Source organism: Protomyctophum parallelum (assembly GCF_964188405.1).
Source record: "Protomyctophum parallelum genome assembly, chromosome: 21".
Taxonomy (NCBI): domain Eukaryota; kingdom Metazoa; phylum Chordata; class Actinopteri; order Myctophiformes; family Myctophidae; genus Protomyctophum; species Protomyctophum parallelum.
In genome coordinates, this window is record NC_139713.1 from 11,965,943 (window position 1) to 11,993,442 (window position 27,500).

Sequence of the window (27,500 nt, forward strand, 5' to 3'; positions counted from 1 at the left end):
AGCCTGGGCCCTCTCTCTGCAAAAAAAAAAACTCCCAAAAAACCAGGGAGAGGAATGAGCCGCGGTAATCCCTCGCTTTGATTATTATTCTTTTGTCAGTTTCTAAAATAAACACTTCTGCCAACTTAAAAAAAAAGGGTTCACCACATGCCTTACAGCAACATAATAAAAAAAAACGGTTATTCCCTCAGCGCTCATAACGTTATCCCATTTTGGGGCGGGGGAACCCATTTTGGTGTTAGCATTATGTTATGCTTTAGCTATTGAAAAATAGCAGATCTACAAGCTCATAGCGCACTATTTTTGAAAAGAATCGAAGAACGACTGACATATAGAAACACGGCTTTTTCCAGAAAACTGTCAGGATGTAGAAGACTTTTTTTTTTATAGAATCCGATCTCAGGTCAAAATGGGTTATACGTGACACGTTATTCCAACTGGAAGTTCCCCGTGGCCGTATCCAGAGCCTCCATGGTCTTTTTGCCCGGCCGCGTCGGCGGCGACATTCCCGGCGGCGGGCCCCCCGGGGAACGCCGGGAACGCCTTCTTCTCCTTGTTCGTGACCGCCACGGCCAGACGACCTCCTCCTCCGAAGGAGCAGAGGAGGCGCCTGAGGCCCCTCCGGAAGGCGGCGTTGGAGAGGCTGTAGACGAGGCAGTTGCAGAAGCTGTTGCTGATGGCCAGCCAGGTGGTGAGGAACGAGACGGCCGGGTGGCGGTACACGCCGGCGCTCTCCAGCAGGAAGTAGAGGATGTAGGGCAGCCACAGGGCGTAGAAGACGCTGGTGATGCGGAAGAGCACCACGGCGTAGCGCTTGTCGGGACACGGCTGCTGATGTCGGGGTTTAACGTCCGGGGGCGACTGGCCTCGTTCCACCGCGACCGGAGATCCCGCGGTGGCAGCGGCGCCCGCACGGGCACCCCTCTGCTGCTGCGGCAGCGGCGGCGGCGGTCCGTAGCGCGCGCGGCGCTCGCTCATCTCCCGCGTGTGCTGCCGGCAGATGCGGAAGATGCGCGCGTACGTGAAGCAGACGGTGAGCGCGGCCGGCGCGTACAGCGCCGCCACGATGAACGCCGTGAACGCCGGCCGCGTGTCCCATGAGCCACCCGTGCCGCCCGGCCCGGCGCCGCCGCACGCCTCCACCACGTCCCCGTGGTAGCCCGGCTTGCCCCAGCCGTCGCCCGGCGGCAGCAGGCACGGCAGGAAGACGGCCGCCGCGTAGAGCCACGCCGAGGCCACGCAGCAGCGCACGCGCGCCCGCGTGGCCAGCGAGGCGTACGCCAGGGGCCGCGTGATGGCCACGTAGCGGTCCACGCTCACGCACGCCAGCGACACCATGGACACCGCCTTGAGCACCGAGACCAGGTAGACGAAGGCGCGGCAGGCCAGCCGCGGGTTGAGCAGTGGGAGGGGCAGGCGGAGGAGGGAGAGGGACGGGAAGAGGCAGCTCACGCCCACCAGGAGGTCGGCGTACGCCATGGTCTGGACGAAGGCGCTGGCGCCGTGCTGGCCGGAGAGCAGCGGCCGGGCGCAGTGGAAGACGCAGAGCACCAGCAGGTTGCCGGAGACGATGAGGAAGGTGAGGAGGAGGACCACGGAGGCCTCCAGGAGGCACACGTCGTGAGAGTAGCCACCGCCCACCTCCAGGAGGCAGAAGGGAGCCGAGGAGGAGGAGGAGGACGGGTCGTTGTTGTTGGGGTTGTTGTTGGGGACGGCGTCTAGGCCGGCGTAGGAGGAGCTCTGGTTCAACAACAACGGGTCCAGGGTGGAGTTCAGCATCTTGCGGGGCGAGTTAGGGGTGAGTCCAAAAAGGAGGCCCTATAGAAGGGGTTCTATTGGGGGGGGGACACCCCAGAGACTATTGTGTTGACTGTAGAGTTGTTCCGATAGTATCGGGCCGATGTACCACCCTGAAGTACTCGTACTCGGAACAGATACTCTGACCCAAACTATCCAATTGACACTATATAGGCTCAACGAATGGGAGCACGTCTGACCCGACGACACTGCAGCAAATCACAGACGATCTACAACAAGCATCAATGCCAACTGACAAGTGTAGGCACGACAATGACATTACATTGTAGTAAAAAAAAGGGGGAGAAATCAGTGGTTACTCAACGGAAATTAAAAACAAGTATCTGTACTCGGTATCGGCGAGTACTAAGCATTAAGTACTTGGTATTGGTATACTCGGTCTGAAAAAAAGAAAAAATAACTCTATAGTTGGGCTGGTTTGGTTTCAGCCCAGCAGAAGATGTCCATGCATAGGAGGTGTCATTGTGGAGCTATAGGGGACCCCCCCCCCTCCCCCCCCTAGGGTAAGGGTCCTCGATGGCAGGCCCAAAAAATAAAATCACCACACGCGCACACATTTAAACGTGGACATACGCACATCCGACACATAGACAAGCAGTCCTGCCCTTCCTCCTCTTTCTTGTGGGAGCAAAAGCCATAACAGAGCGCTCTCTCTCCAACTCAAAAGGCACATTCCTTTTGAAAAAAATGTAATAAAAATAAAATAAAGATATTGTTCTAGTTTCCATAAAAGATGTGCTTTTAATTAAAGCCCTCTGTCCTCCTTTAGCCTCCTGCAAAGTCAAGAGATGGCACCACCAGCGTCTGCCATTCCTGCCCAATCAAGCACGGCTTGAGAGCCATCTGTGTGATGATGATGATGCCTTCAGTCCCAACACACACACACACACACACACACACACACACACACACACACAGTCACATCAGGTACCAGTGGACGAACCGACTGGCAAACGTTGTGTAATCCGCCACGCGTTAACAGGGCAACACTGGGCTTCTCATCTGTGTTCTCTTAATTCCTCAAAGGTCCATACTGTAGACAGATTGTACCCGCTGTCTTCCTTCTGTCCTGTCCTGTCCTCTTAATTCCTCAAACGTCCATACTGTAGAGACAGATTGTACCCGCTGTCTTCCTTCTGTCCTGTCCTGTTCTCTTAATTCCTCAAACGTCCATACTGTAGAGACAGATTGTACCCGCTTCCTTCCTTCTGTCCTGTCCTGTCCTCCTGCCTCTCCAAGCTGCTGGAAGTGCAAAAACGAACGCACGCGCACACAACCGGGACTGAACTGAAGAGGATGAAGTCAGAGCACTTTGGTTGACCGCGGGGACTGATGCTGTCGGACGAGAGTCTGCAAACGTGCACACATGCACCCACGCGCCCACCCACCAACCCGGCACCTCAGCCTGTGTGTCTGTGTGTGTGTGTGTCTGTCCAGAGAAGCAAAGCAGCAGTGGAAATGAGGGAGGTATAGGAGGTATTCCAGTGCTGGGAGAACCCCCTGCGTTTTCTCTCTCTCTCTCTCTCTCTCTCTCTCTCTCTCTCTCCTGTGTTTTCTCTGCATCTCCTTACAGAGAGACAGTGGCATTGGACGCCCCTCCCCTCCCCTCGAGCTCCAACCAATGACCAGCTGAAAAGTCTGCCTCCGACCCCTCCCTCTTCTTTCTTCTCTCCCCCCCGTCCCCATGTTCCATGCACACGCACGCACGCACACACACACACACACATATGCGCACGCAGACTTTTTTCTTTTTTTTTTACCATGCAGCAGTAAATAACTAATATTGCAACCGTAACTGTTTGGTGGCCTTGCTCGTTCTAAAGCGATAGGCCTGTATTGCAGATAAGCAGCAGAGCACACCCACGGGAAAGAACAAGAACATTTAATTTAAATTGAGAGGGTGTGTGTGTGTGTGTGTGTGTGTGTGTGGGGGGTAGTAGGGGATTATCAGATTATACAGAATTTTGTTCTCCCATCTACTGTATGTCATATTGCCGCCCTATATAGTAGCTGTTCCACCCCAGGAAACATCCAGATGTCATATACCTACCTACGTCGACAAAGCTCCAAATCTATATTTAATGTAAATAAAATGAAAACGTTCAAGTAAATATATCTTTGTGCCAAATGAACCCGGCTGACAGATTTCACTGCAAAGCAGACGATACATACTGTACATACATACGGCTGTACATACATACGGCTGGCGTTCTCTCTCTCTGAAGAGCAGCCAGGCTATACACAATGTTACATACATACATACATACATACGGCGTTCTCTCTCTCTCTGAAGAGCAGCCAGGCTATACACAATGTTACATACATACATACATACATACATACATACATACATACATACATACATACATACATACATACATACATACATACATACGGCGTTCTCTCTCTCTCTGAAGAGCAGCCAGGCTATACACAATGTTACATACATACATACATACATACATACGGCGTTCTCTCTCTCTGAAGAGCAGCCAGGCTATACACAATGTTACATACATACATACATACGGCTGGCGTTCTCTCTCTCTGAAGAGCAGCCAGGCTATACACAATGTTCTTTGCAAAGCCCTCCAGATAAGGGATCAACTGGAAAGAATATATATAGTAATCCCAAATTATAGGTTTAACCCATTCTGGGCGGGCGGGAACCCCTTTTGGTGTTTTAAAAGTCTCGATGGTGGGGGGGCCAATCATTCCACAGTTTTGGGGTTGCTATGACAGAAACGGCTCGGTCACCTCTGGTCTTCAACACAAGCCAGTGCCGGAAGTTCTTCAAAATAGCAGCTCTGGGGTGCCAGAGTAAAAGCGGCCATGTCTGGTCGCTTTTACTCTGAAACACACGACCCGGAAACTATCCACAAAAAAAAAAGTTTACTTTACATTGCTAGCTTACATTGCGATCGTTTTAATGTATACTGTGGAATGCACTTCCCATTGCAGTCAGAACTGCAGCATCACTCCCAATCTTCCGCCGTAGCCTGAAAACCCACCTTTTCAGACTCCACCATGGCCCATAGCACTTACCCTAACCCCTTAGATAGAATTTCTGTTGGCTTAGATAGCATTTGACTTAGACTTATAGCATGTTATGTAGACAGCACTATAATTGTATTGTATATAGTCATAGCACGCCATAGTACATATGTATAGCATAGTAGTGAATATGTATAGTTTATTATGTATAGTGTATGTATAGTTTCATCATATAGATATTCCACTGTTACCTTCTTAGCTTACGCATGTTTCATGATAAATGCTTTTATGTGATGTATTCCCATGCTTTTGTTCTTGCCTAAATGTAAGTCGCTCTGGATTAAGAGCGTCTGCTAAATGCCTAAATTGTAAATTGTAAATTGTACGATGTATGATCCAAAAAGCGTTCATATTTTCCGGGAGAGACGGATGAGGAGCAGAAATGAAGCGCCAAAACCACGGAGAGCGCCCTGTATTATAGGAGAGACGAGTCATTCTTTCCGCCGCGCTAACGGCTAAGGCAACGGTAAGCTAATTTGAGTGCAGAGCGTAGCATACGGTAGCGGAAAGGCAAACTGACAAATAAAAAAATAGGAAAAAAATCCGAATATTCTTATCTCGCTTTTTAAATAAAGAACCCCAGCGAGGCTAATTGGGCCCCTGCTGCAGAGCGGAGAGCTTACTGACAACGTGCTAGACTCATTTCCTTCTCGGCTATTTTTGGTTTATAGGGTTAACTATTTATAGTTCAACTGATGAACACAACACAATGTTCTAAAAGCAGCCAAAATAACTGGGGGTGCTAATTGCTTTTATTGAAGCTTTTGGGGACACCGTCCATCCGTGTGTGTGTGTGTGTGTGTGTGTGTGTGTGTGTGTGTGTGTGTGTGTGTGTGTGGGGACGGAGACGGACGACAACAACATATTTTCAGATGGGGTTCAGCGGCATATACATACAGTATAGCCTACATATACATATACATTACATATATATTTTGGGCGTCTTTGACATAATATAGCTTGAGAACCACTGACATAGAAACATAGGGTCTTTCAGAAAACTGCCAGGATCTAGAAGGCATTTGTAGAATCGTCCTCAGGTCTAAATGGGTTAAATTGTCACTTCACTCACTGTCACGTGTTCACCTTAGAGAATATATGAATAGAGACGGCACCCGAGTTCTCCTCCCATCCACTTGCATTAAGTTGCTCAAAAGTGCATGAGGCGATTTCACTCCTCCTTCCGTGTAGGAACAGAGTGCATTCTGGGATGGATTGGCCCCAAACACATGAACGCGCTGCCGTTGTACGTGCACGAACGTGCACGAACACGAACGAGCGTGCTGCCGTCGTGAACGTGCACAATGATAGTCAACGGACCAGCGCGTTCATGTGTTTGGGGCCAGGCTGCAATACCTTCATTCGGCCACTATGTCCATTTGGCCTCAGGGTTTCCTCTGGGTGCCGTCTATTCATATATACTCTATGGTGGGGACCCTCCCCAACATCATATGGAGACACGTGTGGGGGTCCCGTGCCACATGCTTAGAACCACTGGGTCTACAGTGTCTTCACATGCTTAGAACCACTGGGTCTACAGTGTCTTCACATGCTTAGAACCACTGGGTCTACAGTGTCTTCACATGCTTAGAACCACTGGGTCTACAGTGTCTTCACATGCTTAGAACCACTGGGTCTACAGTGTCTTCACATGCTTAGAACCACTGGGTCTACAGTGTCTTCACATGCTTAGAACCACTGGGACTACAGTGTCTTCACATGCTTAGAACCACTGGGTCTACAGTGTCTTCACATGCTTAGAACCACTGGGTCTACAGTGTCTTCACATGCTTAGAACCACTGGGTCTACAGTGTCTTCACATGCTTAGAACCACTGGGTCTACAGTGTCTTCACATGCTTAGAACCACTGGGACTACAGTGTCTTCACATGCTTAGAACCACTGGGACTACAGTGTCTTCTCTATAGATATATATACTCTATGTTAGAACCACTGGGACTACAGTGTCTTCTCTATAGATATATATACTCTATGTTAGAACCACTGGGTCTACAGTGTCTTCACATGCTTAGAACCACTGGGTCTACAGTGTCTTCACATGCTTAGAACCACTGGGACTACAGTGTCTTCTCTATAGATATATATACTCTATGTTAGAACCACTGGGACTACAGTGTCTTCTCTATAGATATATATACTCTATGTTAGAACCACTGGGTCTACAGTGTCTTCTCTATAGATATATATACTCTATGTTAGAACCACTGGGACTACAGTGTCTTCACATGCTTAGAACCACTGGGTCTACAGTGTCTTCACATGCTTAGAACCACTGGGTCTACAGTGTCTTCACATGCTTAGAACCACTGGGACTACAGTGTCTTCACATGCTTAGAACCACTGGGTCTACAGTGTCTTCACATGCTTAGAACCACTGGGTCTACAGTGTCTTCACATGCTTAGAACCACTGGGTCTACAGTGTCTTAGAACCACTGGGTCTACAGTGTCTTCACATGCTTAGAACCACTGGGTCTACAGTGTCTTCCTGGTGAATTAGCGGAGACTGCAGAGCTCTCTCTCTCACACACACACGCACACGCACACGCACACACACACACACACACGCACACGCACACGCACACGCACACGCACGCACACCTTTCTCCCCCGCAGTCCAGACACATGTGTCTTCACACACACACACACCTCCTTGGCCCATGCACCGTGCGAGGAGCTATAAATAGATGACGGTAACATGAAAGCGTTCGTTTGGTAGAAAAGGAGTAGGAGGAGATGGTATGAGGGAGGGAGCCACGGACGGAGGGATGTGTGTGTGTGTGTGTGTGTGGGGGGGGGGGGGGGGGGGGGGGGGGGGGTGGGCTCCTATAGATTAAAGGGACACTTCACAGACTTATTTTAACCCATTTATAAGCCTGACGTTAAAAAAAAAGAAAAAAAAAAAAGAATATATACCTATTCAAAGATTTGTGCCGCGTTTTTACAATTTTTCAAAAATATAGCAGACCTACAAGTTCATAGCGTGCCACTCGGTGAGACACCAAAAGGGGTTCCCGCCCAAAATGGGTTAATGATGTTTGGGAGACAAGAAAAACTTTCCTATGGTGTTTTTATGTGGGCAATATGCGTTTATTGATTGATATGATCGGCCTCGTCACCAGGTCCACGACAAATCCGCCATTTATATTGAAATTATTACAAAAATTGTGAAATTAACAAATAGCGGGTTTAGCGTATTAAGCAGGGGAAGAACATGGATTATAATGCGGGTTCAGCGGGATATGTCAATGTATTCATTGAATAATAAAAATAATAAAAAAAAGAATTAACAATCAACTATTAACTTGTGGTTTTAGAATGAAAAACGAATGTCCTCAATGAAGACAGTAAAGGTTTTAGAATGAAAAACTAATGTCCTCAATGAGGACAGTAAATGTTTTAGAATGAAAAATGAATGTACTCAATGAGGACAGTATTTAGAATGAAAAATGAATGTCCTCAATGAGGACAGTAAAGGTTTTAGAATGAAAACCTAATGTCTTCAATGAGGACAGTAATGGTTTTAGAATGAAAAACTAATGTCCTCAATGAGGACAGTAAAGGTTTTAGAATGAAAAACTAATGTCCTCAATGAGGACAGTAATGGTTTTAGAATGAAAAACTAATGTCCTCAATGAGGACAGTAAAGGTTTTAGAATGAAAAACTAATGTCCTCAATGAGGACAGTAATGGTTTTAGAATGAAAAACTAATGTCCTCAATGAGGACAGTAAAGGTTTTAGAATGAAAAACTAATGTCCTCAATGAGGACAGTAAATGTTTTAGAATGTAAAATGAATGTCCTCAATGAGGACAGTAATGGTTTTAGAATGAAAAACTAATGTCCTCAATGAGGACAGTAAAGGTTTTAGAATGAAAAACTAATGTCCTCAATGAAGACAGTAATGGTTTTAGAATGAAAAACTAATGTCCTCAATGAGGACAGTAATGGTTTTAGAATGAAAAACTAATGTCCTCAATGAGGACAGTAAAGGTTTTAGAATGAAAAACTAATGTCCTCAATGAGGACAGTAATGGTTTTAGAATGAAAAACTAATGTCCTCAATGAGGACAGTACAGCTTTTAAACTAAAACACTAATCCCTCCCTGCAGCCTGGAATCTGGTAATCAACACAAAATGTCAACTTGACACATAATCAATGTTGAAATACAACAATGGGTTGATGGTCACATTGACTCAAGGGAAATACACCAAAATGCATTATTATTATTACAATGGAGTGCCATTACAGTGTATATTCTCAAGTTGTATACAATAGGAGACGTCCCATTTAGTTGGTGCAAATCAATGGGGAATTTAACTTCCATTTCATTTAACTTCCATTTCATTAACTTACATTTTACTATGTCATTAATATACCTTAGAGCTGTTGTGAGGAATGGCCCTCAGCAGGGGTTCTCAACAAAGTGATCATCAGTAGATGTGTTTGTGATCACAATAGTGATTGGGCTAATAATAATAATAATAACTAGAAAGCAGTTCCTGTAGAAACTGCGTGGGCTCGCGTAAAATGCTTTGTATAAAGTTATTGCCGTGTCAAGTTTGAAACTCGGGGACCGGAGTAATGGTGTTACCATTGGTGGTCTAAGTCCATAATCAAAATTTCTGGACTGTAACATATTGTAAAGAAAAGTAGAAAATGTATTAAAGCTGAAGTAAAAGTTAAAAAAGTATGAACATTTGTAAAAACTATAGTTTAAGCATAAATAACTGCATAAAGCGGAAATAAAGTATGTGGAAGTAGTATGATGCCCAAAAAGGGGCAGAATAAAGTAAGTAAAGTATTACTGTCTACTAATGATTTGTAATGTATGAATAATGCTTTACAATGTATTCTTGATGAATCAAGAAAAGGTAAAAAAGAAAAAAAATAGTCAATCCAATGGAGTATACATATAAAAGCATTCATGAGCTTAACAGAAATAGCATACTTTTACATGTAAATAGAAGGTTCAAATAGCATATAGGCCTATCTTTAAAAGCATAAACACAATGATTATTGATAATGGTCCAAGATATTTCTTAAAAAAAATATTAAGATAAAAAATATTAAGTTCTTTATTATTATTTTTTTCCTTTTAAGTTTAAAAAAAAGTTAAAGTTTTAATTTTTTAATGTTTTTCATTTTTTTTAATTTTTTAATTTTTTAATCATGCTAATGCTAATATGCTAATGCTAACATGCTAACATGCTAATGCTAACATGCTAACATGCTAATGCTATCATGCTATCATGCTAACATGCTAATGTTAACATGCTAATGCTATCATGCTAATGCTAACATGCTAATGCTAACATGCTAACATGCTAATGCTAACATGCTAATGCTATCATGCTAACATGCTAATGCTAACATGCTAACATGCTAATGCTAACATGCTAACATGCTAATGCTAACATGCTAACATGCTAACATGCTAATGCTATCATGCTAACATGCTAATGCTAACATGCTAATGCTAACATGCTAACATGCTAATGCTAACATGCTAATGCTATCATGCTAACATGCTAATGCTAACATGCTAATGCTAACATGCTAACATGCTAATGATAACATGCTAATGATAACATGCTAATACTATCATGCTAACATGCTAATGCTAACATGCTAACATGCTAATGCTAACATGCTAACATGCTAATGCTAACATGCTAACATGCTAATGCTATCATGCTAACATGCTAACATGCTAATGTTAACATGCTAATGCTAACATGCTAACATGCTAATGCTAACATGCTAATGCTAACATGCTAACATGCTAATGCTATCATGCTAACATGCTAATGTCAACATGCTAATGCTAACATGCTAACATGCTAATGCTATCATGCTAACATGCTAATGCTATCATGCTAATGCTAACATGCTAACATGCTAATGCTAACATGCTAATTTTTAAGTTTTCATTTTTTTCATTTTTTTCATTTTTTTCATTTCTTTCATTTTTTTCCATTTTTTTCATTTCTTTCATTTTTTTATTTTTTTCAAGTTTTTTTAATTTTTTTAATTTTTTTAAATTGTTTTGAAAATATTTTTTTATAAACGTGTGTGTGTGTGTGTGCGTGCGTGCGTGCGTGCGTGCGTGCGTGCGTGCACTTGCGAGAGCTGTGTAAAGGCCAGCCAATAGGAAGACAGGGTGTGTGTGTGCGTGCGTGCATGCGTGCGTGCGTGCTCTTGCGAGAGCTGTGTAAAGGCCATCCAATTGCACAAATAGCAGACCTACAAGCCCACAAGGTATCGCAGAGCAACTCATTGAGATCTTGTAACTTTAATTTCAGCCCTGTAATTAAGCTCTTATATGTCTCAGCTGTGGAAGTGTAAAAGACAAACAAGTGGCGCGCAACTTGAAGGTCTTGATCTTGAATGGTCTTGAATGGGGGGAAACTATGCCCGAACAAATTGCTCTATCGCAAAAAGTAAAAGTCGAATGCAAATAATTTCTTCGCTGTGAGTGGCCTGAGATATTGAGGTACACCATGTGCGATTGTGGTGTTGGTAAGATCGAAAATGTGGTTATAAGAGCGAGTTAAGAATTGTCATCGCGATAATTTCCTCGTAAGATTTCTACAATGGATGTCAATGAGCAGCTTGACTGTATTTGTGTCACTTAAAAGGCCGTAGTTCACATTCTGTATGTCTCTGTGTTTTGGTGGTCACATTGTGTGAAAGAGGACATGTGTGGCTACAAAATGACCAAAGGACATGCGTGTAAAGTGAATATTTTGGCCGGGACGGCAATTTGTTTGGTAAATTTTCAAGGAAAGATTTTCTGTTTGTACACTCTAGTGAAAGAAGCCCTGCACTCTAAGTTGGCACTAATTAGGCGAAACGGCCTGCGATTGAACTGAGATTTCGGAAAAACCGTTTAACGTATTCGAATACGGTTTGAACCACGAAAAAGTCCAGAGTCGTGTGAGCTTTCTAAAGTTTAAATCACGTTTCTACGACAAAGTATGCCAGAGTAATGAGGCTGCAAAAGTGAGGTTGATTTAGAGATAAATCCCATACATTGTCAATGGGAGGAAAAAACTATAAATAAAGTTAAATATTTTAAAAAGTATAAACTTTTTCAAAACAACTTTTTCACCAATGAAAGTTCAAAGATAGATGAACATTATAAAGTTTGAATGAAGTTTCAAAGTGAAAGTATGACGGAGTAATAAGAGCTCAAAAAAGTTAACTGTGAAAAATGGGACCTTTCTTCCATCGACTCTCACTATAAAGAATGTAAAAAAAAGTTAAAAAGTTAAAAAGTATAAAAAGTATAAAACTTTGTAAAAATAGAAATACAAGCATAAATAACTGCAAAGAGCTGAAAAGTTTGAAGTTTGAACTACATTTCTAGCATAAATTATGTGGAAGTTAGAAGGTGACAAAAAAAGTGGCGGAAATTGGAATAAAGAAGTATAAATAAATATAAACTGGCAGTAACAATTGTGTGCTCGCTGAGGCGAGCCCACAATAATAATAAGATCATAGTAATAAAGTGGGAGAAGTTACCCAAAAATAAGGTATGCATGCAGATATCAAAATTATCTCAGCCAAATGATGGGTTTTGTATTTCTAGATATAGTTCCAATTTGTTTTCAGAACAAGAAAAGAGAGAATAAGATCAGAGAACACTATTGGCCTTTTTAACCCATTTTGACCTGACGTCGAAATTAAAAAAAATGTCTTCTAAATGCTGACAGTTTTCTGAAATACCTGTGTTTCTTTATCAGTGGTGCTCAATATTTCATGTCAAGGACGCGATGTATTTGGCCACCGACCCCCCCCCCCCCCCCCCCCCCGTCTGAAAATATGTTGTTCCAGGGACCCCCCAGAAGCAAAGATTTGAGTTAAAAAACGTCCGCTCTGAAAGAAAATGTATTCAAAGATTTGCGCCACATTTTCACGATTTTTCAAAAATATAGCAGAGCTTGTAGATCTGCTATCTTTCAATAGCTAAAGTATAACATAATGCTATAAAAACCAAAAGGGGGTTCCACATCCAGAACGGATTAACTAACCAATTCCACATGGGTTATACAACGAGGACGAACATTTAGCCATTTATAAGGCATTGCGGAGATAACCAAAGCAAAGAACGTCCAGCCCAGGGTCAGTCATTACGAGAGCACTGACAGACGTGGTTATTGCAACCAGTACAGACCGACAGGACAGAACATTATAACGTCGGAGAAGTCATTATGGGAAGTGACGAACAGAAAGAAACGGTAGAAACATAAGACACGCAGGGCAGGTACAGTTCTGGGGGGGGTTTGCGTTTGTGTTTTCTCTCCACAGGAGGCTGGCGCGCACCGGGTCTAGGCAGAGCCCCCGCCGAGCTCATGTTTGTCTGATCCCTCTGTGTCTATAAACACATCTGTGCACAACTCTGTGTGCGTGCGTTGCGTTGTGTGCATGCGTGCGTGTGTGCGTGCTCATATATGTGAACATGGCCCCCATCTGGTTACTGTATATTATAATGGCTGTGTCTCCATACCTAAATCACGGTACACAACGGGGGGGCTATTTTGTTTGTATGACCAAAAGCACGTTTTCCAACACACACTGATACTGTACATCACTCTGACAGAGTTAGAAAATAAACTTTCACCTGACTGAGAGACAAATAGTAATTTATAGTATAGACAAGACACTTTAGTACAGTGGTTCCCAAAAGGTGGGGTCTGGGGGACCATCCAGGGGTCCTTGAGGGAGTTCCTTCCAGGGGTCCTTGAGGGAGTTCCTTCCAGGGGTCCTTGAGGGAGTTCCTTCCAGGGGTCCTTGAGGGAGTTCCAGGGGGTTCCCAGCTAAGGGATAGTTTGGAACCAAATGGACCCTTATGGGTCTGTAACTCTGAGAGTGTACAAATGGAACCATTTGGAAGCATTTGTACACTATCAGAGTTAAATTGATTTTACAATATAAATTGGGGGTCCCAGAGATGCCATTGAATGGGGGGTCCGTAGACAAATGCACGTCAAACTGGGGGGTCCTTGAAATGAAACGGGTTGAGAATCACTGCTAGAGAGACATAAACATCTTCTCTTATGGGGGTCGCTGGCATATCTTTTCACATGGGGGTCCTTGACATGAAAAAGTTTGGGATCCACTGCTTTAGTACACTGCCATTAGTCTCTGATCCCAAGGACAGAATATAGGACAGAAGACTCAAAGACTTGTTTGCCTAGTTCTATAACTCATTCTGGGGCGCGAACCCCTTTTGGTGTTTTAAACATTATGCTATAATTTAGCTATTGAAAAATAGCAGATCTACAAGCTCATAGCGCGCGCTACGAGTTTGTAGGTCTGCTATTTTTTTTTTAACCGTGAAAATGTGGCGCCAATGTTTGAATATATGTTCTTTCAGAGCGAACGTTTATAACTCAAATCTTTGCTCAGGCCTAAATGGGATAAAGATCAAACACCAAGATCAAATGAGCAGGTCGCTCACGTGTCCTGTTAATAACAAGAAAACTAAATCATCTGTGACAAGTTGCGCTACTTTTAACAGTTCCGACAGGCCTTTGTTGGGCTGCTATACAACTTACCGGTATGTCAGCCTCTCATCACAGCTATCCTACACAACGAATCCATTTCTACACTCTCAGAGTTCAATTAAAAACATTGATATTACAATATAATTTGGGGGTCCCAGAGATAGAAATGCCATTAAATGGGGGTCCGCAGTCTAATGCATGTCAAACTGTAGGGGTCCTTGGAATTAAAATGGTTGAGAATCACTGCTAGAGCTGTAAAACTCTTCTCTTATGGGGGGGGGGGGGGTCCTTGGCATATTTTTTCAAACGGGGGGTCCGCGGGGTCCTTGACGAGAAAAAGTTTGGGAACCACTGCCCTAGGGGCCTATAGGGGACATGGGGAGAACCACTGCCCTAGGGGCCTATAGGGGACATGGGGAGAACATGAACCACTGCCCTAGGGGCCTATAGGGGACATGGGGAGAACATGAACCACTGCCCTAGGGGCCTATAGGGGACATGGGGAGAACATGAACCACTGCCCTAGGGGCCTATAGGGGACATGGGGAGAACATGAACCACTGCCCTAGGGGCCTATAGGGGACATGGGGAGAACATGAACCACTGCCCTAGGGGCCTATAGGGGACATGGGGAGAACATGAACCACTGCCCTAGGGGCCTATAGGGGACATGGGGAGAACATGAACCACTGCCCTAGGGGCCTATAGGGGACATGGGGAGAACATGAACCACTGCCCTAGGGGCCTATAGGGGACATGGGGAGAACATGAACCACTGCCCTAGGGGCCTATAGGGGACATGGGGAGAACATGAACCACTGCCCTAGGGGCCTATAGGGGACATGGGGAGAACATGAACCACTGCCCTAGGGGCCTATAGGGGACATGGGGAGAACATGAACCACTGCCCTAGGGGCCTATAGGGGACATGGGGAGAACATGAACCACTGCCCTAGGGGCCTATAGGGGACATGGGGAGAACATGAACCACTGCCCTAGGGGCCTATAGGGGACATGGGGAGAACATGAACCACTGCCCTAGGGGCCTATAGGGGACATGGGGAGAACATGAACCACTGCCCTAGGGGCCTATAGGGGACATGGGGAGAACATGAACCACTGCCCTAGGGGCCTATAGGGGACATGGGGAGAACATGCAAACTGAAAAAATAAAAATAAAAATATATGAGCGCCGATGACGAGGAGGAGAAACCCAGCGCCCAGGACCTTCGGTGCCGTGTCATTAGTCAGAAGGTTCATTGTTCCGAAAATACTATCCCTATCTCTAACCCTAACCTAAACCTAACCGCAAGCAAGATTCTCTAGGACTCAAACCTGATAAATCGTAGAGGTAAGAGTTCCACATAATCCCATTATTGCCTCATGATTTTACAGAACTCTTTAACCCATTCTGGGTTGGAACTCCTTTTGGTGTTTTAAGCATTATGTTAAGCTATTGAAAAACCATGAAAATGTGGTGCAAATCTTTGAATATATATTCTTTCAGAGCGAACGTTTTTAACTCAAATCTTTGCTTCTGGGGGGTCCCCTGGAACTACATATTTTCAGATGGGGGTCGGCGGCCAAATACATATCATTCTAGGGGTCCTTGCAAACATGAGGTTTTTCAGAAAACTGTCAGGATTTAGAAGGCATTCATAGAATCGTCCTGAGGTCTAAATGGGTTAAGAAGAAGCATCGTCAACATGATATTATATTCAACAAGGAAAGGAAGCTGACCACTTTCTTCCTTGGTTCCCCCTCTTCCATTATTCAGGGTTGAAAGTGGGCCATGACCGGGGCAGGCCCGCCTGCTGGCTTGACTGGTTACTGGGCTGAATGTTAATTACTCCATAATCATTATCTGGTGTGAACCAGAATCTGCAGGTGGGAGCCTGACGCCTCAATTACAAATGGGGACAGACCTCATGGGCCCATAGTTCAGCCCTAAGCTCGAGCCAAAGGGTCGCGCGGCGTTCGAAACGCCAAGCAAAACAAGGGGCGTGCAAGCGCATTTTTAGGTCCTACAGTGACCGAAAATCACTGAATACAGTGCTGCATAGTTTTACACAAAAGGATTTTGTTTTTAGAAGCTCAGGAAACAAAGTCCAGGAATTTAAGCTTGATCAAGCCAAGTAGTGTAGACAAAGACAACCATGGAAAATGCACTAAGGTACACATGTACAGTCCATATTTGTTTTATTCGCCAATAGAAGAATCCATGACATACACACGATGGTCCTCATTCACAAAGGAGAAATACGCCACAGTGTAAAGGTGATGCGTAATGATATCGTATTCATACGAACGATGAAGCTACGAATTTTCCCCCGTGCAATTCAGAGAGTAGTGTGTACGACACGTACGCAGGTGTATCGCAGGTGTATGTCATACTGAATGCGAGCTGGTGCCAAGTGATCGGAAAATCACCGACAACCTCATTTGCATTGATCCACGCCCCATATGTCACACCATAAAAGGCTGCAAGCATGACTCAGCAGACAGCAGTTTGTCTGAGATATATCTGTCAAGAAAAGAAAAAAAAGGCTTTGCAGCTCAAACTAAATGGAGGTCTCCGACGGTGGAACAACACAATAATTATATTTTCCAGTAGCGGCTTCACAAATTACAATACAAATTGCTGTATATAAATATAGCCCGCACTCTATTAATTTCATAATTCTACACATGTAGGAGCAGGACCACAAACATGCCCTCATAAGTTAGGGGTTTTATGTTATATCGTTTTTGCACCATTGCATACTCGTAGACCTACCACTGTAGGCTACTATATATGTACAAACTGACATCAATCCATCAAAGGACACCAAAGGAAATGAAAAGATTCCCAAGCTTACAACGTTGAACGCGTGCTTCGCTGCAGCAATATAATTATTATTTATTTATTTAAGTTCGGGGACCAAGGCGGGTGCTCACTCACACCTTTGTGTGTTACACAGTCAGATGTCCGGGATGCTATGTGACCATCGTTTATTTTAATATCCAAGTCAAATTAAGCTCTAATCAAGCCCTGAATATCGTATTTTACGCAGCTATGCACATAAAGACCATGCACGCGAGGATTTCCGACGGTTTTAGGTAGAGGACATATTATTATTATTAGTATTACTTTATTTAAAACAAAGCCCCCGATTATAGAGAATAAAACAATTACGTCAATAACGTCAGGACTGTCAGGATTTAGAATACATTTTGTAGAATCGTCCTCAGGTCTAAATGGGTTAAGATAAGACTTCGTTAGCAGCAGGAAATATAACAAGCATTTGACCAAAATGGAGTAGCAGTTATTTTACTTTAATGCTCAAGGGTAGGGTAGGGTAGATTTAAAATGCAACTCTAATGACACTGGTATCATTTGAAGAAAAGTAGAGATTAGATTACTTATGATCAATATGAGAAATAATTCTCATTTCTATAGTTTTGGCATTCAACATCTGTGATCTTGATTTTCTATATTTGAGTCTAAACTAAAGCAACTCTATGTATTAAAATCAATGATCAATTATGTAAATTAAATCTGCGAGGGGCCCCTAGATATTTATTAAGGATTCTGTTTCATTGGTAATGCACACCAGACTATGCTGGTTAAATGGGGTAACCCCATTTCCGCTCCATTCCATGTGACCAATGGGGTACGGCAAGGCAGCCTTTTATCTCCTTTCCTTTTTAATGTTTTTATGGATGATTTATCTGTACAGTTGAATGCCTGTCAAACGGGGTGTATCATTGGTGACTGTATCACTAACCACCTCATGTTTGCAGATGACTTGGTAGTTCTATGTCCATGTAGTGCTAGGGTCTCCAGCAGTTACTAAGAGTATGCTCACAGTATGGTCTCGATACAACGCTAAGAAGAGCATAACTCTGGTTGTAAGTAGTAAGGAAGACAGTAAGCTGGTATTTCCTGATTTCTACCCGTCTGGAATGTCATTAACAAATAATGCAAAGAGACCAAATATCTCGGTCATTTTATAACAAATTAACCCATCTGATGACGGAGCAATTTTTAGACGGCGACGTAAACTGTATGCTCAAGCCAACACAACTCATAAGTTTAATTTCTGCTCTGTTCCAGTGAAAATATCACTTAATAAAATAATCAAAAGAAATGACAGTCGCCTATAATGACTGCATGCGACTGCTGCACAAAGCCCCAAGATGCTGCAGTGTCAGTCAAGATGCTGCAGTGTCAGTCAAGATGCTGCAGTGCCAGTCAAGATGCTGCAGTGCCAGTCAAGATGCTGCAGTGCCAGTCAAGATGCTGCAGTGCCAGTCAAGAGGCTGCAGTGCCAGTCAAGATGCTGCAGTGCCAGTCAAGATGCTGCAGTGCCAGTCAAGATGCTGCAGTGCCAGTCAAGAGGCTGCAGTGCCAGTCAAGATGCTGTAGTGCCAGTCAAGATGCTGCAGTGCCAGTCAAGATGCTGCAGTGCCAGTCAAGATGCTGCAGTGCCAGTCAAGAGGCTGCAGTGCCAGTCAAGTGGCTGCAGTGAAAGTCGTGGCTCAAATGCCAAACAAATGATGGGCCTTGACAGGAAAAGGGTTGAAAACCACTGCACATCCTCACATTTTAGTCTAGTTTTTTTCTAGGTTGACGAAATTGTCAGTATATTTAGTCTCAGTTTCGTCTTGTAGCTCAGTTTTCATTTTGTTTCCATTTTGTTTTCGTCACTGAAAAAAGGTAGTCGACGAACATTTTTCGTCCTAGTTTTAGTCGATGAAAACAACACTGCTATGGATGGACCCCCCTGTGAGTGTCTTGAATGAAGTTTTAATTGAATTGAATTGAATTGAATTTAAACAAACTGCCACTAGGTATGACCCAATCTTTCGAATAGGAGAAAGGCTGGGAGTAATTTACACACAACAGGGCAGAATGGTTCTATAAGCAAGACAAAATAACTGTCCCGAGGGCATTCCAATGTGTGCATGGTTTGGTTTGCACATTCCCTGGATCTTCAACATGTTTGATACATAATGTGCCGAAGCCTGCTGGTGGGAGGGGTTAAAGGAGAATTCCATGCTAGAGGGCTTTCTTACCTTTATTTGTGTAGTTGTTAACGTGTTATTGTGCAAAAGCGCATTATTGGCTATTTCCCCTACCATAAGCCCTCAATTAATTGAATTGCATTGAATTGAATGGGGCATCATAATTCGCTTATTTCCATGGCTCAAAAATCTATCAATTATCCTCTCTTCATAATGTAAATAGTATATACCCCAAGCGGCACACGTCACTACTTATTGTGATGGAAATAAGCAAATTAGCAAGAAAAAACAACCCCCATTGAGGGCTTATGGCCAATAATGCACTTTTGCACAAAATAACACCTGGACCTCTTTGGTGGGGATGTAACAACTACAAATAAAGGTAAGAAAGCCTTCTGGCATGGAATTCTCCTTTAATGAAGTAAGTATTTGTTGTATATCTTTGTACTGTAGGTAAACAGCTATGTCAATTAACTGGGAATAAGTGAACTAATGCTGATCACGATATGATGAATGGATAAGAATGATTCAGCCATTCAGATGATGAAAAAATGAAAGATGACCGTAATAATGAAACATTTCCAATGCACCGTCCACAACAGTGTTGATTTTGTCGACTAAAACTAAAATGTTCGTCTACTACCTTTTTTTCACTGACGAAAACTAAATGTAAACTAAATGCTATGATGACAAAAACTAAGACTAAATATACTGACAATTTCGTCAACAAATAAAAACTAGACTAAATGTTAGGAAGGAACTAGTGGACAAGAGTCATTTTATACATTTGAGTCTACTAAAACTACACTAAAACCTTCCAGGTGACTAAGATATGACTAAAACTAAATTAAGTTTCATTCCAAAGACTATATGACTAAACTAAAATAGAAATGTTCTGCCAAAAACAACACTGCAATTGACAAACAATGTACAAGTTGGTCTTCAACTGTAGTTCTTCGAAGGGATTTCTTACTGCTGATTGCAGGCCGGTGGAAACACACACGGCGTTGATAACCATTCACACTTGCGCTGGCCTAACGCAGCATAATTTCACACACAGCACTGGCACGGAAAAGCACTATTCCTGTGTCGAACGGGAGGGTGCAAGTAGTTTTGGGATTTGTGACAAAATTTGACTGAGGGACTTCCATTAGATTTTTTTGAATTTCCGTTTCTTCATGTCATGTGAAAGCAGGGAATCACAGCTTCAAATTGACATATTGGTCGTTCAGTTTGACCCACAAGTTTTTGGAGATATGGCTTTTAGAGTAATGTCTTGCAGAGAAACAGCGAGTTGAGAAAACACTGAAACAGGCTTGAAAGGTTCACTTCTGTGGTCTCTAACATTACACCTAGCTACATGTTCAAGCATTTATTTCATATTTACATGTCGATTTCAGCTCTGACACTTATTTCAGACATGCTCTAATATGTGAAGAGTATGCCTGTGCTATAAGCTCATTTAGGAAAAAATGAAAAAAAGACGTTTTTTTGCGCGACGGCAAGCTCTCAGTCAAATCTGGTCACATTTGTTAAGGTTTGCCTCCGATAGCTCCATAATTACAATGTCTTCCTTTTTTGTTGTTGATTTCCCTGCTTCCTGTTTCCCTGGGGAATGTAAACACCAGAGTGTGAGGAAGAAAAGGAAATAATTTACGCCTTCATAAGAAAAATCTGTACTGCCTGGGACCGGCTTGGTCAAGATCAGGTCTGTCCTAGTTACATAATATGAAAAGTTAATGTTTTGCAACATTCCAACGCCGGTTCTGTCAACGAGATTTTGAATTTATGTTTCCTCGTTATGTACCAAGTACCAACCTATTCTGGGCGGGAACCCCTTTTGGTGTTGTATTGTGTTGTAAAATAGCAGATCTACAAGCTCGTAGTGCGGCACCGAGTGCCGCGCTACGAGCTTGTAGGTCAGCTATTTTGAAAATGTGGCCCAAATGTTGGAATATATTCTCTCAGAGCGAACGTTTTTAACTCAAATCTTTGCTTCTGGGGAGGTCCCTGGAACAACATATTTCCAGACGGGGGGGCCAAATACAGATAATTCTGGGGGTATTTGACATGAAATATTGAGCACCACACTGATATAGAAACATAGGTATTTCAGAAAACTGTCATGATTCAGAAGACTTTCTTTTTATTTAGATCTAAATGGATTCATTTAATTCTCGTCTAGTAAACTCGTCTAGAACCTCTTTTGGTGTTAGCATTATGTTATGCTTTAGCTATTGAAAAATAGCAGATCTACAAGCTCGTAGCGCGCCACCGAGTGGCGCTCTACGAGCTTGTAGGTCTGCTATTTTTGAAAAATCGACTGACATAGAAACATAGCTTTTTCAGAAAGAAATGAGGTTTGAGTCCTCCAGCGGTGCATCTCGGCCTGGCCAGGCGGTATCCCAACCCAAAATGATCACCGTCACTGCACTACAAAGCGACTCCTGGAGGTCGAAGGGCTCCCTGTTCAGTGAGTTTAGAACAAAAAAAAAACCCAAGGCGAACCTCCCTCTGCATGCGTCGCGTTCTCCTCCACCGTCGGGGTGAAAAGAAGTGCACCGGCGTGTCACGTGTATGCCACGAGGAGAGTCAGGATGACACACGATCTCCTAAAGAACTCCCTTCACCCAACGAACCAAACCAGCATGGGGTTAGCGGCGAAGACGAGGCCCTTACAGCTACAAGGGTACTTAGGAGGACTAAAAATGGAACACATTAGACACTCTCCTGTACCTTTTCCCGGTCGGGGGCTGCTTTTGCCCATATACGTGCTCTGAAGAGGCTAAATGAAACATAAATCATCTTTTATTGCAGGAGGTCGCTCCACGCGTGCTCCACAATCGTCTGGGACTGGGTTTGGGTCCGGGCTGCAAACGCGGGTATTCCCATCCAAATGTTTAGGCTATATAATGCCTTATCCATTTTTTTTAAGTTAACCCGAGTGAATATTGTAATATCCGTTCCTACGTTTGGTCTTTTAAAAAAAGGGAAATAAGATAGGTCCTGCCCTGTGTCCGTTTGGCAAAACAAACACAGGCAAAAATCGTCTTGAGCATTATGAGAACATGAATGTGCTATGCGGGCCAAAGCCATTGGAAATGAGAGTAATAATAATGAACAAAGTGAAGACAAAGTGGGTCGCAGCACCAGAGAGAGAGCCCAGTGAATGCTTGTGGAGGTTAGGGGAGGGTGACACACAGAGAGAGAGAGAGAGAGGGAAGCACAGAGTACAGAGGAAAAGGGCGAGGGTAACATCTTGTCACCACCTGGGAACCCAGCTTGCTGCCTGAGGATGTTGCCTTTACATAATAAGCCATTTTGGGCGGGAAACCCCTTTTGGTGTTTTCAAAGCATTATGTTATGCTTTAGCTATTGAAAAATAGCAGATCTACAAGCTCATAGCACGGCACTCGGTGCCGCGCTACGAACTCGTAGCTCTGCTATTTTTTGAAAAAAGAATCGTGAGAATGTGCCTCAAATCTTTGAATATATATTATTTCAAAGCGAACGTTTTGTAACTCAAATCGTTGCTGGAACAACATATTTTCAAGATGGGGTATCGGCGGGCCAATTACATATATTTTCTGGGGGTCCTTGACATGAAAATGCTTGAGAACCACTGACATTAGAAACATTGGGGTTTTTCAGAAAACTGCCAGGATTTAGAAGACATTTAGTAGAATCGACCTCAGGTCTTAAATGGGATAATAGAGGACAAGGGCTGTGGCCGGGGGAGAAGAGGCACGCTGTGCACGGCACACGAAGGGGGCTAACCACTTACAGCAGGAGCCGAGTCATCCTGGCGCTCTCTAACCCATTCTGACCTGAGACCAGATTCTAACGCACAGAAGAATGGTGGTTCTTTAACGCATTTTGACCTGAGATCAGATTCTAAAAATGTCTTCTAAATCCTGACAGTTTAAAAAAATAGCAGACCTACAAGCTCGTAGCGCGCCACGCGTGAGCTTGTAGATCTGCTATTTTTCAATAGCTAAAGCACAACGTAATGCTAACACCAAAAGGGGTTCCCGCCCCAAAATGGGCTAAACACATATGCGCGCCACGCACACACAAACACACATGGACCCCCCCCTCCTCCCCCCGGGTAGGAGAACATGTGAGGGTACCTACCCTAGGGGACACGGGGAGAACATGTGAGGGTACCTATACCCTAGGGGACAGGGGAGAACATGTGAGGGTACCTACCCTAGGGGACACGGGGAGAACATGTGAGGGTACCTATACCCTAGGGGACAGGGGAGAACATGTGAGGGTACCTACCCTAGGGGACACGGGAAGAACATGTGAGGGTACCTACCCTAGGGGACACGGGGAGAACATGTGAGGGTACCTACCCTAGGGGACACGGGGAGAACATGTAAGGGTACCTATACCCTAGGGGACAGGGGAGAACATGTGAGGGTACCTACCCTAGGGGACACGGGAAGAACATGTGAGGGTACCTACCCTAGGGGACACGGGGAGAACATGTGAGGGTACCTACCCTAGGGGACACGGGGAGAACATGTGAGGGTACCTACCCTAGGGGACACGGGGAGAACATGTGAGGGTACCTACCCTAGGGGACACGGGGAGAACATGTGAGGGTACCTACCCTAGGGGACACGGGGAGAACATGTGAGGGTACCTACCCTAGGGGACACGGGGAGAACATGTGAGGGTACCTACCCTAGGGGACACGGGGAGAACATGTGAGGGTACCTACCCTAGGGGACACGGGGAGAACATGTGAGGGTACCTACCCTAGGGGACACGGGGAGAACATGTGAGGGTACCTACCCTAGGGGACACGGGGAGAACATGTGAGGGTACTGTACCTACCCTAGGGGACACGGGGAGAACATGTGAGGGTACCTACCCTAGGGGACACGGGGAGAACATGTGAGGGTACCTACCCTAGGGGACACGGGGAGAACATGTGAGGGTACTGTACCTACCCTAGGGGACACGGGGAGAACATGTGAGGGTACCTACCCTAGGGGACACGGGGAGAACATGTGAGGGTACTGTACCTACCCTAGGGGACACGGGGAGAACATGTGAGGGTACCTACCCTAGGGGACACGGGGAGAACATGTGAGGGTACTGTACCTACCCTAGGGGACACGGGGAGAACATGTGAGGGTACCTACCCTAGGGGACACGGGGAGAACATGCAAACTCCACAACACTCACAACATGCTGTGTGACGTGTCGTGTGTTTGTATAGATTAGCTGTTTTCGGTGAAGACATTTTAGAGTACATAGGGGGAAAAAAGGACCCTTTGTGTGAGTCCAGTCAAAAACGGAATACATTGCACTGTATTGTAAGAATAAAGTATGTTCTAATGATGATGTCCTTGTTCATTTCTAACAATCTCTAGAAATGATTACCGGTATACTCATGCAACTTTGTAAGCCTATAATATAGGCTAATATATTATATAATGTAGGCACACACTAGTAAAAGTCCAGGAAATGGGAATTGAAACAGTATCGCCGTAAAAATAACGAAACAAGATACAATCATTTATTTGCTATGTCAACAAGTGATAGGAATTTGTCTTGGTTCATACTCAACATATACAGACAACCATAGATACACAAACAAGAAGGACAGTACAATACAAAAACAGAAACCAGCAGCATAGGAAATTACATTCAGTTTCTTTTAAAGTGCTATATGCATATACTATGAGTTCAGATGTCTAATGGCTACAGGGTAAGTGCTATCCCTGAAGCGACATGTTGAGCTCTGGATACTTCTATATCTCCTGCCTGATGGGAGGAGATTGAAGAGTTGATGTGCAGGATGGGAGTTGTCTGCAATGATTTTATTTGCCTTCCTAATTATTCTGGTGGAATAGAGTGAGGAAAGTGTAGGGAGGCTGCATCCAATGTTTTTTGATGCGCGACGTACTACTCTTTCAAGCTCGGCAAGACTAGTCCAACTGGACCCTGATACAGCACAGATGGGAACATCGTCAAAAACTGAAAACTAACCTGGGCAGAACTGTCTGTCTGTGACACCACCCGCCACGCCACCAGAGCGCGCGCGCGCGCACACACACACACACACACACACACACACACACACACACACACACACACACAGACACACACACACACACACACACACACACACACACAGACACACACACACACACACACACACACACACACACACACCAGTCTGGCAGTGTGCCACGGGTTCGACTCCCGATCCCGACGGCCCTTACTGCATGTCTCCCCCCCCCCCTCCCCCATCTCTCTTCCCATTTCCTGTCAGCCTACTGTCCGTCCCTCCATAAAAAAATATAAAATAAAGGCGAAAGCCACAAAAAAAAAAATCGCAAAAACATAAATCGTAAAAAAAAAAGTATGTACGTAATTTATTCTAATTGTTATTGCAATTTACGAGCATCCCGCGTTTGTGCGTCTTCCGCGTTCCTCTATGGGCTGGAGAGGGCCTTACCTTGGTGATGAGGGTACGGTACTCCTCCACCTGGTGGTCGTTGTTATGGCAACCGGCGAGGAGCTGCCACACCTCCCCGCGGAGCGCCTCGGGCACGCCGCTGCGCACCAGCGCCGGGAGCTGCTTGGGGCGCACCGATAGGTTCAGGTGCCTAGAAGAGGGAGAGGAGGAAGGCAGAGGTATATTCACCCATTCTGCCCCGAGATCAGATTCTAACGCACAGAAGAATGGTGGTTCTTTAACGCATTTTGACCTGAGATCAGATTAAAAGAAATGTCTTCTAAATCCTGACAGTTAAAAGAAATAGCAGACCTACTAAAACTAAATTTAAACTATTCATGACTAAAACCAAAATCTGCTGCCAAAAACAACACTGGTCAGTGCGTCCGTCCATGTACAGCTAATCTCTGGCACCGTTAAAACACATTTAGTGCCGGAAGTGCATCAAAATAGAAGCTCCGGGGTGCCAGAGTTGTCTGATCGCTTTTACTTTGAAAGCCATGAACCGGAAACACTTTCCTAAAAAAGTTGACTTTACAAAAGAGACCTCAGATCCCCGATCATCTTAATATATATTTTTTACGCTCCAAAAAGCGTTCATATTTTGCGGGAGAGACGGATGAGGAGCAGAAATGAAGCGCCAGCATATCGATCCATTCATGACCACGGAGAGCGCCTTGGATTAGGAGATACGAGTCATTCTTTCCGCCGCGCTAACATGGGAGTCAATGACAAGCTAATAGTTGCACTGAGCGTTAGCATACGGAAAGCGAAAAGCGAAATGCCAAAAAAAAGAATAGGAAAAATTCTGAATATTCTTATCTCGCCCCGCGTCGCTGGGACGTCGCTAGGACGTCCACAGACGTCGTAGGCACCAATATTTCGGGATCCTTATGACGTTCTCACACGTCCTATGTTTTAATTGTGTTAACAACAATTTAATTCTTGAGAGCGTAAAATGATACCATATAGACCCGTAGGGGTCCATTTGGTATCATTTTTACGCTCTCAAGAGTTAAAGGTCTATAAGGGTCCATTTGGTTACCAACTCTTCCATCATTTAGCTGCAGGGGACCACTTGGAACCCCTCTCAAGGACCACTGGGTGGTCCCCGGACCGCAGGTTGAAAACCACTGACTTTATACTACGCACTGCCAGCTTACATTATTCATGCAAAGTTTATATAAAGGCCGACTGTTAACAGTAGTCTTTGTACGGACCATTTAAAATATCAAAGAAGGATATTAGGAGCTCTGTTTCGGAACATTGGCCCTCGGTGATATCTAAATAGGAGTGTCGTCATCCGTACAGAAGGCCCAGTGGACAGAGATCATGAGGAAGAGAGAGAGAGAGAGAGAGAGAGAGAGAAGAGAGAGAGAGAGAGAGAGAGGGAGAGAGAGAGGGAAGAGACAGAGAGAGAGAGAGAGAGAGAGAGAGAGAGAGAGAGAGAGAGAGAGAGAGAGAGAGAGAGAGAGGGAGGGAGAGAGAGAGAGACAGAGAGAGAGAGAGAGGGAGAGAGAGATAGACAGAGAGAGAGAGAGAGAGAGAGAGAGAGGGAGAGAGAGAGAGAGAGAGAGACAGAGAGAGAGAGAGAGAGAGAGAGAGAGAGAG

At 44.4% G+C, this 27,500-nt stretch overlaps 2 protein-coding genes across 2 annotated transcripts in view; both read right to left on the reverse strand.

The window, feature by feature from the left end:
* Nucleotides 1-27,500, reverse strand: part of rabgap1 (RAB GTPase activating protein 1) — a gene marked incomplete at its 3' end in the record, with an annotated part of 141,795 nt that overhangs the window by 59,853 nt on the left and 54,442 nt on the right. Inside the window, 1 exon segment of the mRNA XM_083793641.1 lies at nucleotides 25,890-26,040. Coding sequence (XP_083649767.1) covers nucleotides 25,890-26,040 — 151 coding nt within the window.
* LOC310879583 (putative G-protein coupled receptor 21) lies at nucleotides 415-1,779 on the reverse strand (the record flags this gene model as incomplete). Its single annotated transcript, XM_083794356.1, has 1 exon — nucleotides 415-1,779. One exon carries the CDS (start codon nucleotides 1,777-1,779, stop codon nucleotides 415-417), a length of 1,365 nt encoding a protein of 454 aa, XP_083650482.1.